The sequence below is a fragment of the Triturus cristatus genome, chromosome 8 (assembly GCF_964204655.1).
Source record: "Triturus cristatus chromosome 8, aTriCri1.1, whole genome shotgun sequence".
Classification (NCBI taxonomy): Eukaryota; Metazoa; Chordata; class Amphibia; order Caudata; family Salamandridae; genus Triturus; species Triturus cristatus.
In genome coordinates this window covers 1,668,163,244-1,668,178,295 of record NC_140591.1, presented here as the reverse complement: position 1 = coordinate 1,668,178,295, position 15,052 = coordinate 1,668,163,244, and the positions used below count along the sequence as shown (strand labels likewise).

Genomic DNA, 15,052 nt, shown 5'->3' with positions numbered 1-15,052 from the left:
CCCATACAGGTATAGATGGAAATGCTGGCATGCCCATTTGATGGCCAGTGCTTCCCGCTCTATCTGTGCGTACCTCATCTCTGTGGCTGTCAGCGCCCGACTGGCATATGCGGTGGGAACCCACTCTCTAGACTCGGTTTCCTGCATCAGAACCGCCCCTAGCCCTACGGGGCTTGCATCCACTACCACCTCAGTGCGCCGGTGCGGTCGAAAGTGCATGTGGTCGTGAGCTTTCGCAGGCGAGCGTAGAACATGTCTATGGTCTCAGCCTCTCCTTGATGCGCCTGCCGGAGCTTAAACCACTCGAAGTCTGGATTAATCTGTGGATCGAAATGACGATTGAGGGCTGCGACTGCCCCAGCGTAATCGTTGTCGTTCACTCTGTCCTGCAATGTTTCGAAGAGGTTGTGCAACTCCGCTTCCCCGTAACACATCAGTAGTTATCTCTTCACCCGTCCGTCTCTCGCACTCCCACGAAGTAATGGTCCAGTCGACCAATCCAGGAGCGCCAGTGCGCTGCCGCGGTGGAAGGGTCCGTGAGTTCACTAAATGGTGGCAGTGGGACGGCTGCGCCATGTCCCGTTGGGGAGGGGGCTTGTGGAGCAGCTCGTTGTGGGGGTGGTACCACCTGGGTGGCACTCCCGCCACTGGTGCTCGGGGTAGTCATCTCTCAGCGCTATCTGACACCTTGTGCGTGTCCGAGCTTTGTGGCCGTGTAGGAACGCCGAGTGAGCGCAGGCTTGGCGATGCCGTTTCTGTGCGCTGTGCCCTTTTTGGATGTAGGGTGTGCGTCTGATTTAATTGTTTATTAGTTTAATTGTTTTTTTTTTCTGTTCGTTATTCCTCATTCAGCAGCTGCAGGCAGAGCATTGGGCACCTTTTTCTCCCTCTTGGCATGAGCAGGGCAATATCAGCTGGTCCTGTCCCCAAAGAAGGCTCACAGAGCAAACAGTCCCAGAGCCTGTCCTCACCGAGGAGGGGCACACAGTTCCCCGTACTTCTCTGCAGCAGGGGCGATGGTTTCGCGCTCTATTCTCCAACCGTGTTTGATAGGAAACAAGGGTACCCCGATGTACGAACCTGGGGTGGTACAGTGTGAAGAGAGACACAATGGTTCTAAATGGCCTAAAGAGGTCCAGGATAGAATAACCTTAAAAAGTGTAAGCGTTTAAATAAAGGTTTTTTTTAACTTAATTTTGAAGAAAGAGAGCGATAGTTAATATAGAACAGGGACAAGAAGGTCAAGGTATAACAGATATTTATTATACAATGAAGTAAATTCAGGTGCTCACATATTCAGTGACAATAAGCGTGACATAGAAAGTGAAAGTGAACTTTAAAAGAAGACATTGCATTGACAACAAGAGTTGAACCACTTTCTTTTAAACTTAATATGAGGGGTTCATGTTGTAAGCGGTCGACGACGTTTCAAACTCAGTTAGTTGAGTTCATCTTCAGGACAAAAGTGAGCATCTGTAATCTAGAAAGCAAGAATACAAAGTATAAGTAAACCATAGTCTAGTCCCTGAGAGTAGCATCACATTTCAGAAAAATAATATAACCTACACATTGCTCTCTATAGAGTGATGCTGTGTATAAAAAGTGATTTGAAAAAACATAACATAGAATTGTTATAGTGAATAATTATGCATTTGGCACAGTCTACATCAATGAAAGATTGGTTGGGTTCAAAGTACTAGTATAATTCCTAATCTTAAAAATAGAAAAGGAGGACAAAAGAACACAGATCAGCCAAATAGTCCGCGATTCAGCATAAACAATGGTTTTTCTACATCAGACCCACCAATTAAAAACACTTACTGTCAGTGTAGATATAAGGTAGGGGTCGAGTATATCAACTAGGAATTTTGTTTATTGATCACGAGAAATTCATGTGCAAGTTACTGCATCATAGTAGGGCCCTTTGTCATAGCAGGAGGCCTAGGAAAAAACGAATGTTTTTAGGCAATTAAATGGAAGGGAAGTCAGGGGTGAAAGTGAGCAGGGAAGGCAGCGGATACAGACTTACTTGAGAACCGTTATGAATTCATTTAGCCGGGACCTCAGAGATTCAGGTGCCAGGCAGATTTAGTCTGAAAGGAATGGAGGGGGTGTGTGGGTTAGAACACTGAACAGCTGAGCCAGCGAGGAAAGTGAACAGCTGATGCAACGAAGGAAGGGAAGGAGAGATTTGCCCAATGTAAACTTACAATTTGTCCGATTTTCAAATCACTTTTTATACACAGCATCACTCTATAGAGAGCAATGTGTAGGTTATATTATTTTTCAGAATGTGATGCTACTCTCAGGGACTAGACTATGGTTTACTTATACTTTGTATTCTTGCTTTCTAGATTATAGATGCTCACTTTTGTCCTGAAGATGAACTCAACTAACTGAGCTCGAAACGTCGTCGACCGCTTACAACATGAACCCCTCATATTAAGTTTAAAAGAAAGTGGTTCAACTCTTGTTGTCAATGCGATGTCTTCTTTTAAAGTTCACTTTCACTTTCTACTCTCCAACCGGGTTGACACAGTAGGGGGTGCACATGGAGCGAGGTAATACTTCGCCCGCCGGCTCGACCACGTGGTAGTGGGAGCAGCAGCGCGACGATGCAGGGCGCCAGGGAGAGCAGCGCTGGGTGAAGGCGGCGCGCACCACACGTGCGTGCAGGATCGGCCTCACCTCCGGCGCTGCTCCCTGCACCAACGATCCTCTTCCTTCTCCCTCTTCAGCGATAACGCGCCAGAGGCAGCTAGCTCCAGGCCTGGAACGGTGGTGCGAGGGACGGTCTGCGGGGTGGGCACCCGCTCCGCGACAGCCGCACTAAGGACGCCGGAACTCCCCTTCAGTGACACAGGCTCCTGCAATCACCCGGTGAGTGGTGGCGAGGCGTGGGGCAGACCTGCCTCGTCGCCAGTGTAGCGTTCTAGACTCCGGGGTGAGTCCCTGCACGTGGGCGAGGCCGCACGCTCGCTAAACATGAATGAGACCACACGCGTGTTACTTGGTTACTGGCCAAAGACCCTGAGCGGTCTTGACCACCTTTATTTATCCCCTAGGCCATGCCCGCCCTCGGGGATGCGTAGATGCGTGCGACATGCGTGGACGGGCCGGGTGGCTCCGCCACTACATCGGGGACCTGAGATTCATGCCTACTCATCCCTCGTGACCTATCTGCAATGAGGACATGGTCATTCACCCCACCTTATTCAGCATCCTCACCATCCACCTTAGCCCAGCCCAGAGCTCATCCCTCAACAGCAACACAAATGGTTACTCTGTTGATATATGTATTCAGAGTTCAGTGAGTAAACGAGTTACTTGTATGTCACAAATGGATTAAAAAGTTTTAATTGCGACCCACTGCAAAGGTAATCTTGGTTTTTATAATCCGATGACCTCAGCCCCTTTTACGAATTAAAATGCCTAATTGTATACTTTCTATTGTTTTCTTTAAAATTATAATAGCAAAATCCTTTTTTTTAACCACCAGGTGCTTCACTATGTAAAACGCGTTCACTTCAAGACTGCCAGCGGAAACAGGGTCATGTTTGATGCCAACGGAGACGTTCCCGCGTCGTATGACATTCTGAACGTGCAGATCTCACCAGACAACACGTTCCAGCTTGTGAAAGTGGGACGCATCAACTCAAGGGCAATGAGAGGCAAAGAGGTCACCATTGACATGAGCGCCATCTTGTGGAGTGACGGCTCATCGCAGGTGAGGATCAAATGGCTACTGCTGATGAGATGCTCTGGTAAAAATCAGGGCGGGGCCTAGGATTTCTTTTTTGGGTCCCCGGGCAAAAGGGAAGATGTGAGGCCCATCTAATTTGCATGTGACTTCACAAGAAGTGAATTCACAGAAAGTGACATCACAGGGCTGTTAGTCTTCTCTGGTATCGCTGTAGTGACCTAGTGTGGATGACAGTAATTATGATAGTGGATGTAAAGATAAATGCCAAAATAAACAAAGGGCATATATTGACAAATACATTGTGTAGTGCTGCAAGCAATTTAGCAGCCCCACACTGTGTCATTTAAAAAACGCAGGGATGAGCTGTACTCACAAAAATATGGCGCATCCCTGTGTTTTTCCTTGCGCTGGCTCTTAAAAAAGCTGACTTATGCTAGCACAGGAAACCTTGTGTAGTGTGGGTTAACCACGCCCTATGTACAACGCTAAGTTAGCATAACCTCGATGGCTGTTAGAAAGCCAGCTTGCTGCTTCTGCTGCTTTTGCACGCGACACTGTTGTTACATGTTATTCATTCGAGAACTGCTGACTTTGCTTCACATGAGAACCGTCTGTTGTTTAACATCCTTAACAGCGAGCAGTGACCTTGGTCTGTACACCGTGTAAGGAACGAGTCTGGGTCACTAGACGGGGCAGGTTGTTGTGTTCAGGTTGATCGTACCACTTCTTAGCCATAACATACATACAGCTGCCAATACCTGAAAGACGAGCCCTTTAATATTACAGAGCAGCATGTTTACCATTACATTCGAAACGAAGAGCTGTTGCAGGAGAGAGCCTAGCTGATCCTGTGATGTGATTCCACTAAGCTGATCTATAAGGTATGGGGTCCCCCATGCAAGCCTAAGAGACCTTAGTCTAATAATACCTTATTAGTTGCTAGAGAAAGGAGAGTGGTTACTTTCCACTGTCATTATTATTATGATTGCTCCTTTCATTTTCTATGGTATTGTAACAATGCTGATGGTGCTGATCCTAACCATTTGTCTGCTTGTGTTAGCCAAAGTACTGCATCTTAGGACGCGAGGTTTATAAAATAAACTCTTTAAACTTTACTGTGTCTTTGTTATTCTGTTGTGGACTGATATATAGCTACCAACGGGTACTTCGGATTCCCACCACTCCTGAGAGTATCTAAGTCGCTTGTTCTGGGTTGTCTATACATTGGGACCGCCGAGCTAAATCTCGGATAACGAATGTGACACTAAGCTAGTCGGATAGGGGTTCTTAGTTCTGAGGGGAGTTTCTGGTACACCACAATTCTCTGAGGTCCTGGTTTCCTGCGCATAGTTCTGTGCATAAGCAGAATCCCTGCAACATGGCGCACCTAACGTTTGGTCTTTTGATCTGAAACGCCTTAGTAGTGCTTTTACTAGTCCACAACGCCCTCACTCTAGTTTCCGGACAACGGGAGTGACGGCTTAACCTACCTAGGTTTCGACTAAAGGTTCTTTCAAGCTTGATCATTAAAAAGGTTTTCTTTTTCTGAACCCCAGTGCTACAGTTTAGCTTTTTTGTTGTTCTTCTGAGTGTCCCGATGGCGGTCAATGTCGCCGCGCATAGTAGGGTTCCCCTGACTGCACATTTGAGGGTCTATGGGGTCACGGATGATGGCTTGGCTGTTATTTTAGTGGTAGGCGCTGATGCGGCGTTCCCGTATGAGTTGTTTTACTCTTGGGTGACGTTTGAGAAAGTGGATGCAAACGACAATTTGTTCCACGAATATACTCCGCGATGCCTGCAGCCTATGCCCCTTATCGGACACTCGAGATTCCCCTTACTGCCTGGCAGCATACTATTTGGTTTAATGGCGCCCTTCGCCATGCAGTAGTGCCGGCGAGAATGGGCCCGTTGTCAATTGCAGGGACCACATGGCCGGTGCTGGCCGGTTATACACCCCATCCCCGCTACATGACTGTGGCGGTCGCGAAGTTACGAGTGCTACACACTGCCCTGATTACGGTCCATAGGGCGTTAGTGCAGTACGTGTCCCGCAATGTACAGGTGGGGGCACCTGCGGTTGCGGGCCACACGACTGACCATCATGCGACGGTCATCAGTCCTGTTATGGTTAATTCGGTTGTCGGCAAGCGCCCCCAAAATAGGGATGAATTCCCTTACTGGCTTGCTGAAAATTTTTATCAATTTGAAGCCGTGTTTCCAAATACTTCTCCTGTGGATAAACACAGGATCCTCACTATAACTTTGCCAAAGGATCTGGTCCCGGATATTGTCGATTGTGACAATTGGGGCAAGGTCTTTGCTGCGACCTATGCGAAGTGCTACGGCACTCCGTCTATGTCTGTACTGCCCTCGGTCATCAAGAAGGTCCAAGACAATCATGGTGCCGAGGCAGCAATTGAGTTGGGATTGAGGCTTGTCCATAGCTTCGATGTGGTTTGTTCCATGGTTATGGGCAACCTCAAAGGAGATGCCATGCAATTCCAAGTGTGCAATATGTTGGCACTTGTGGATCCAGGCGACAGGCCAAAGGAATTCGCTAAAATTATAGCGAAAGCCTACAGAATGGTGAGTCGTAGCGCCTTGGGTGTGAAACCCGCCGTGATCATTCCGACTGCAGTGCAGCAGCCTAAAGTGAGTTCGTCTACCAAGGACGAAAAGCCCAACTTTCCAAAACAAAGTTGGCGAGCTAAGAAACAGGGGAAGCAGCAGGAGAAACGGAAGTCTCGTTCTGCGTCGCCGGTGCAGATACAAAGTGAAAGTACTTATGATTTGCGCGATCGCTCTAATATTAAGTCACCTGAAAGATTTCAGGTTCCTGAACAACGCTCTCCTCGTTCTTCACAGGAAACATCGGCTTATCAATCCGGTGGCGGAGATCGTGGGAAGGGAAGGGGTGCTCAAGGTCGTGAGCAGCCCCGTCAGACTGACGGTAAAGGCAAACAGGACGAGTCTGCACGTCAAAGACCCCCGTTTCAAAAGAAGAAAGTTGCTGCTCTAACTACGAGATATGCCTCAGATGGTACGGACACAGCTTCTGAACCAGACATGGGCGCTAACGCTGCTAGACAGCACGGCGGAAGTTACAGTAGTGCGACAAGCGCTGCGTCCGTTTCTGGCGGCGACAGCAACTGATACATTTGTAAGTGTTGAAACTGCTGATACTCGCGTAGCTCCCCCTGAACGAATGTTTAAAATTAACCTTTTAATTGAGGGTGACATACAACGTAAAATTAAAGTGGTATTTTGGGATAATCTAACCTCCACCTATGATATCCTTTTGGCGGAGGCGGATTGGCCCCCGGCTCTCGTGTTAGAGGCTACTAGAGGGGAGGTGGTTATCCTCCCGTCCTTTGGGCACACAGTGCCACTGGAACATTCTAATAGATTAGCCGGGGAGTGGGCGCAGGTGCTCGCGCCTGCGTTGTACCGTACTCAGATGGGCTGGGACAAATTTTCTCCCAATCATACGATTCCGTTGCGGTCGGAACCCCAGCCACAACCCCAATACCCCATGCGTCGCGAAGCTCGATCTCACATCACGTCCATCCTTGAGCAATTGGAATATCAGGGAGTAATTGAAACATGTGTGTCACCCATGAATAATCCTTTATTCACTGTGACGAAGCCTGACGGATCGTACCGCCTAGTTTTGGATTACCGGCACTTAAATTCGCACTGCCGGACATGTGCGGTTCAGAATACACACAGTTCGGCTCTCGTCGATAGTCTTGTGAGAAAACGTTTTAAAACTACTCTTGACATCTCCAATGGCTTTTATAGCCACAACCTGTCTCCTCATAGCTATGAGTGGACGGCGTTTACCTCGGGTGGCAAACAAAAGAGGTTTAAAAGGCTCCCGATGGGCTATAAAAACAGTCCCGGGGTCTTTGCTGCTCCTGTGGTCTCACTTTTGGAGATGATTGACCCGGAAGCATATTCGTAGGTAGATGATATCTACCTGACGGACGACAAGTTGCTTCCACACCTTGCTCATGTGGATAACATAATAACTATGTGTGCTGACTTTGGTTACAAGTTCAACTTTGCCAAGTCTCACATTGCCGAGTACACAGTGTTGTTCTTGGGGTACGAACTCAATCATTAGGGTCGAGGCTTGGCTTCGCAGTTCCTTGAGAAATGCGCACGCCTCAGTACTCCTACGACACTGAAGAAATTACAATCTTTGCTGGGCTTTCTGATTTTCGGTTGTATCTACATTCCTGATTATGCCCAGCGTATCAAGTCGCTTTATGCCTTGGTACAACCTACTTTTACCAAATCTTGCTGGCTGCCTGAGCATTCGGCTGCATTGCAATCTTTGCAGTCTGATCTTCTTGCTTCGAAGTTTTTACAAACTCGTGATAACCACACTAACCTAGTCATTAGAATCGTACCGGGTGCAGTGGGTTTCACCTACTTGACGTTCAATGAGGGCGACACCGTCCCCATTGCATACAAATCTCATCTGTACACTTCGGCTGAGCTGCGCTTCTCCGCTGTCGAGAAAGTACTGACAGCAGTTCAGATGGCGATCCTGAAAGAGCGAGCGCTATCACAGGGGAAGCACATGCTGGTGGTGACACCGTACCCTGCCCTTGAGGCGGTCACTAAGGCCAGTGTACATAATTCTAAGGCTTTGCATCCAAGGTGGATACAATGGGCAACCTCCTTGACTTCGCCCGACGTCACATATATCTTTGACGCGGCATTACAGACACAGGAGTTCTTGGAGTATGAATTTGTTCATCCGGCTCCTCTGACTTTGCGCCCGCTCGAGGAGTACCATTGTGTCATTTACACTGATGGGTCTGCGCAACCCGCAACTGGTTTCAAAGCACGTCTATTCAGCGGCCTGTGCAATTGTAGTAGGTACTTTCGTGAACGGTGAGTTCCAGTCTGATGTCGTGCATATGCAGTCATTGGGTGATTGTACCGCGCAGTTGGATGAGCTGAAAGCTCTGGTGCTTGCACTGTAGTTTGCTGATCCTCGAGTCACCACTCTTATAGTGTTCAATCGTACAACGAGAATCTACACTTTTGGAGTCACAATGACTTTCGTGATTCGAAAGGTAGCACAGTGAAGCACAAAACGCTTTGGGTTCGAGTGGCAGAACTTAAGGAAGGTCTGCCCCTCGTGAATGTAATTCACACTCTTGGTCACCAGCGTGTTGGTGTCCATGCTGTCGGTAACAGTTTGGCTGACGAGGCAGCAAAAACCGCAGTGGCGAAATATTTAGTAGCAGCAGTTACAAGATCCAAAACTAGGATTGATGATGACATCTTGGCAGCTATTGCTGCGTCTGAGACAGGGACGGGCTTTCCGAAAGGATTCCCTTCCCGCTATCATTATCGTTTAAGTCCTGATAATGTCCCGTTAGTGAGGATTAACGACGTTGGTGACAGGTTGATTCCCAACGCGGACTGCAGACCATCTCTGATTACAGCTGCCCACGAAGGTGTTGCGTCTGCGCACGCCGGCGTTTCGGCGACTGTATCTCTTTTACAGCAACGTTACTGGTGGTACAGTTTGTACAAACAAACGCGAGCTTATGTTCTTTTATGTGACATTTGCCAGCAGATTAAACCTTCTACTGTCGCGCGTCCACCACAAACTCAGCTGTTTATATCTAATCAACCACTTGCGTGTGTTTATTTAGATCACTGTGGTCCTTTTTCCTCTGATACTGCGTACAAGTACATCTTGGTTGCAGTGGATTCGTGCACACGTTTTCTGTGGGTGTGGCCGAAAAGGAGTACTGATGCCCGGACGGTCATCAAGGATTTGCGTGTCTTTATTGGGAGTTTTGCATGTGGTACCCTTCATTCTGACCAGGGCCCTGCGTTTGCCTCTAGGGCTTACAAAGAAGCCATGAGAAGTTTGGGGGTCCAAGTCAAATTTTCGTCTCCATACCGGCCTGAGGGCAATAGTGTTGTGGAGCGAATGAACCGTGACCTAAAGCAATCTTTGACAGCAAGGGTTTTAGGTACAGGCCGAAGCTGGCTAACCCACTTGTATGACGTGCAACGTGCACTTAATAATTTCCCTAGACGGTCTCTGGGTGGGCGGACCCCATACATGATGCTCTTTGGAGTAAGAATGTTTGTTCCAGACCTTGAGGGTCTAGACATGGCGGCGGCTGCCGCGCCTTTTGACCTAGATGATCACTGTGCTGTATTGCAGAATCGACAAGAAGCAAGAGACACTGTGGCGAAGCAACACGTACCCTCTACATGCGAAGCTGAGCTCCAGATTCCGGTAGTCGGCTGGCTGCCTCGAGTTGGTGATCTGGTCCGTGAGAAGGTGGAGAACAAGAAAGAGTTTGGCCCCTCTTATCGTGCACCAGTCCCGGTGCTTGGAGTCCAGGGTACACATACAGTTATTTTACCACCACTTCCTGGTCGCAAGGAAAACAGGTACATCTCGATTGACAATGTCAAGCTACAGCGAGTGGCCGATACTTCATAGTATGACACCTTCAGTTTCTTGCCCTTCCATTCTGCGAAATTCTGTTGTAATGCTGCCCTCGACCATCATGCCTGAGGTTGCCGTTGAGATGCATGCTGTTGCTTCCCCTCCTATACCGCCTATTGATGGTGGTTTGCCTGATGATCCTGAGTGTGCTTATCCTGCAAGTGTCCCGTTGCCTCTTTTACATTCAACAGCGATTAACCAGTCCCGTTCTTCCTTTGACACTGAATCAATAACTTCCACTGCCCCTTCCAAAATTGCTATATTTTTTGCCTGGTTCAAGAGACATTTTTTAGTGGCACCATGGACTTACATCTGGCTGGTGCTAATATGTATTTTTTTGTTCATGACAATTGGCTTTGTGGTAGTGTTTTTTAAAATTATAAATGGACACTACCTGACTGACCGATCTACAATTGGAACAATTGCTGGAACTTTGGCCCCCCATTCCTCCACACACATTATGAAAAGGGACCAGACTTTTGTGAACATTACTGCCTGGCCTGTGCGTGATGGGATCGCTTGGGATGCTGTTAAATTTCAAATTCATGGACCTACCGAAGTGATTAATGTGCCTAATGTATTTCGTGTTTCCATGGGTGATGTCGTTAAACAGAACATCAGATCTGATGATTGGGATGTACAAGCAATAGAAGCACTATTTTCTGACCTAAAATATTATGCTGCATTTGATGCTGAAGATTTATATTTAAATTCTGCTAATTATGGTGAACAATTTTGTTATCAACATTATGGCACACATTTCCTACATAGAGCAAATACCTTTCGAAATTTTGTTAATTACACACAATGGGAACATTGTCCGGCCCCTCATCAGGGCAGTTCTACAACGTTAGTGAACAAGTTCACATACTTTTCGGATTTTAGTGTGTCAAAACCGGCCTCCTTTTATTTTAAGATGGCGCCTGAAACCGCCTCAAAGGTAAGGTTGACACATACCAAATTATTATATTCCAAGTCCTTTATGGACGAATTGGCTGTCGGAGGCTATGAGCTATGGAAAGCTACTATCAATCTCAAATCAGTTTGGGGTACTAAACCATGGCAGGTTCAGGAACAGAGGCTTAGCATCGCGTCTGTCTTATCCCAAACTATATTTTATTTTTGAATTCATCTATTTTTCAGACGACTTGTTTTGGTTTGGCAACGTCTAAAAAACTGAATTCCCCCACAGTCCCGGATCTGGGTGCTTACCCCAGCTGGGGTAATTTCACAGATCTATCCCTCATTAACTTGCAGTCCCTCATTTCCAACACCTCCTTTAATGTTTCGGCGTTTAATCCTGAGGGATGGTTGGTATGGCAAACTGGTTCAGATTCCTGTCAACGTCGATTTTTAGCCTTGGCACCTGGGTACACCAAAGTCAGGGGGGATCCTCGTTTTGAGTCATCACACACTGTAACTACCTACTCTGTGGGTAAGTTATGCCAGTCGTGGCTGCAACATTCCACATTAGCATCTGTTAAACTTCATTTGTCACGTTTAGACGACAAAATTGATTTGAATGATTTTATTAAAGGTCCTGCAGTAGGCAGGTCCAAAAGATGGGTATATGCTATTTACAACGAGGTTTGGAAATTGTCACAAATTGAGGCTGCCTCCAGATTACGTGCTATTGACCAGGCCAATATGGAAAAAGTGTTGGCTGTGATTGATAATAGTATAAACACCTTGTCTTCTAGAATTTACACTTTAGATAATATTGTTTCATCTGTCGTAGACATTGTGCAGGATGATTTGTCTGTGTTGTACCATGGCCAGAATCAGTTGCGTTCTGTTGTGCAGTTTGCATGGACTTTACAAACGTTAAAGGCAGGGAAGGTCCCATGGGATTACATGAATGTTTCCTCTTTGTTCCTCCCTTTTAACTTAACTGCCAAACAACAGTTTATGTCTATGAAGGATGCGACTTATTCATTACTGCACATTGAGAAATTAGAACCATTGCCTTTCTCTATTGCTGAGTTACATTCAGCCGTGTGGCTTATCCATGGCGTAATCACTTTACCTTTTTCGCTTTTTAAATTTATTTCATGCATGAAACATTATGCTCTTGGCAGATATGAACAACTTGGCAGTGCATTCCTGCACGAAGTTTGGTCGCTCCTGTTTACATATAGATGCATGCGGGAGGGCACAGAGGTTTATCTGAAGGGTGAGGAATGCACTTCTGCTCCTGATCATTCTGTGGTGTGTAGACACATACAATTACATGGTGTTTGCAATGTACACGCTCCTAATTTAGCTTGCGTTTTGAAAGGTGTACCTGTACCAGTTATAACCCCTTCATTCACACTGCTTGCTAACGGTAGTTATTTACTTTTAAATAATGAAAATTGCTGTGGGATGCTAAAGGGCATTCCATACATAGTCACTGTTTCACAGCGTGTAGTTTGCTGTAATAATGTCCTTTTCCCACCCCCGCATGGCTGGCTCAATGTTTCTATCTGGCCTTCGATTCCAACCTTGAGCGCAGAGTTCAACCAGATGAGCAGAATAAGGGTCCTTGGAAATTGGGCCATTGAAGAGGCTGCGATTGACTTTCTGGAGCGAAGTTATATCGAGGAACCTTCCTGTTGTCCCCGTGTAGTGCTGGAAGCTCCTATTGTGAGTGAACACGTGTGTTCCTTTCCCTTGTTAAACTGGATGGCAGATACTTTTGCGGAACACTCCAATGATTTCCTCTTGGAGGCTGTTGCAACTTATTGTGCCTATACTTTTATGGATTGACTTTTTATCTTGATCGACCCTTGATGTATCGATCGATGTCGTTTTTTCCCATTTTTTCATGGTTTTTTTCCACCTGACGACATCTTTTTCTGTTTTTGAATTTTTTTATTTTTCGAACTTTACACTTACCTTATGTGGACTTATAGTTCGTGACCTTGGTTCCGTTCTTTCTAACTTGAACTCTGCGTTCTTGATAAGTGCGCCCCTTTTGGTTAGTAGTCCGATCAAAGGGGGGTGTAGTGTGGGTTAACCACGCCCTATGTACAACGCTAAGTTAGCATAACCTCGATGGCTGTTAGAAAGCCAGCTTGCCGCTTCTGCTGCTTTTGCATGCAACACTGTTGTTACATGTTATTCATTCGAGAACTGCTGACTCGACTTAGCTTCACATGAGAACCGTCTGTTGTTTAACATCCTTAACAGCGAGCAGTGACCTTGGTCTGTACACCGTGTAAGGAACGAGTCTGGGTCACTAGACGGGGCAGGTTGTTGTGTTCAGGTTGATCGTACCACTTCTTAGCCATAACATACATACAGCTGCCAATACCTGAAAGACGAGCCCTTTAATATTACAGAGCAGCATGTTTTCTGTTACATTCGAAACGAAGAGCTGTTGCAGGAGAGAGCCTAGCTGATCCTGTGATGTGATTCCACTAAGCTGATCTATAAGGTATGGGGTCCCCCATGCAAGCCTAAGAGACCTTCTGTTAATCTAATAATACCTTATTAGTTGCTAGAGAAAGGAGGGTGGTTGCTTTCCACTGTCATTATTATTATGATTGCTCCTTTCATTTTCTATGGTATTGTAACAATGCTGATGGTGCTGATCCTAACCATTTGTCTGCTTGTGTTAGCCAAAGTACTGCATCTTAGGACGCGAGGTTTATAAAATAAACTCTTTAAACTTTACCGTGTCTTTGTTATTCTGTTGTGGACTGATATATAGCTACCAACGGGTACTTCGGATTCCCACCACTCCTGAGAGTATCTAAGTCGCTTGTTCTGGGTTGTCTATATATTGGGACCGCCGAGCTAAATCTCGGATAACGAATGTGACACTAAGCTAGTCGGATAGGGGTTCTTAGTTCTGAGGGGAGTTTCTGGTACACCACAATTCTCTGAGGTCCTGGTTTCCTGCGCATAGTTCTGTGCATAAGCAGAATCCCTGCAACACTTGTACCATGGTGCAAGGGTGCCTGCATTGCAGGGATGATTCTGTTTGTGCGGGAAGGAACACCTTCCTGCACACAAACAATCATAAATGGCATTTTCCTCATTATTTTGTATACTGCACAATGCAGCACACTTAGAGCAAAAAACGAGGACAATTTACTGTATTTCTCCTAGTTGCACCACTCTAATTCCTCCTTTTCAGACATTAGTTTTGACGATGCCTCAGATTTACAAATCCTTGAAAAGCAAAGGGTGTTGCGTGAGTATGCCCACAGCTACACCAATTACACACCATAGTCTAGTCAAATTAGTTCAAAAAATGGGCTAACCTAGAACTAATTGTGAGTGGATTGTTATTGAACTTTTTCCATAGAAAACGATGGTGAAAAGTCTACCACTCTATCATGACGCCTTCATCCAATATGGCGGATTTTTCAAAATGGCTGCCCATTATTTGAGATATAGGGTATAACTGTTTATATGCCCATGTGTGGTATCATTTTATATGTTTTTAGGGACGGGAAAGTCAAAAATAACATAAAAAATAGTTTCTGATGCCTATAACATCAAATTGGGATTAATACAATAAACAACGATAATTATATGGAAATATGCCAAACATAGTTTTGACATTATTTTTTATTTACATTTTTTTAACATCATTTGAAAAGGATAAACAAATTTCAACAAGATAATATAGCACTTCTCAATATGACACTGACAAATGAAAATTGTTAAAGAGATACATTCAAACAGCACTCTTCAGTATAAGAATATTATGATTTCAATCATTGTCCATGTCCACTTCCATGGAATTGCAACAGCTTATTCCTCGACAATCCATGCACGCATCTGTGCACACTATTCCTTGTCTTTTGCATATACATTGCAGAGTCGCACATTGACTCTTGCTTCAGCCACATTTCACAAAT

The 15,052-nt window shown here is 45.9% G+C and overlaps 1 protein-coding gene across 1 annotated transcript in view; it reads left to right on the top strand.

Moving 5' to 3' along the window:
* Nucleotides 1-332: 332 nt before the first annotated feature.
* The window catches only part of LOC146808538 (vomeronasal type-2 receptor 26-like), a 100,867-nt gene continuing 86,147 nt past the window's right edge, over nucleotides 333-15,052 (top strand). The window contains exons 1-2 of the mRNA XM_085623988.1: nucleotides 333-425; nucleotides 3,500-3,727. Coding sequence (XP_085480114.1) covers nucleotides 333-425; nucleotides 3,500-3,727 — 321 coding nt within the window. The remainder of the gene's footprint in view (nucleotides 426-3,499; nucleotides 3,728-15,052) is intronic.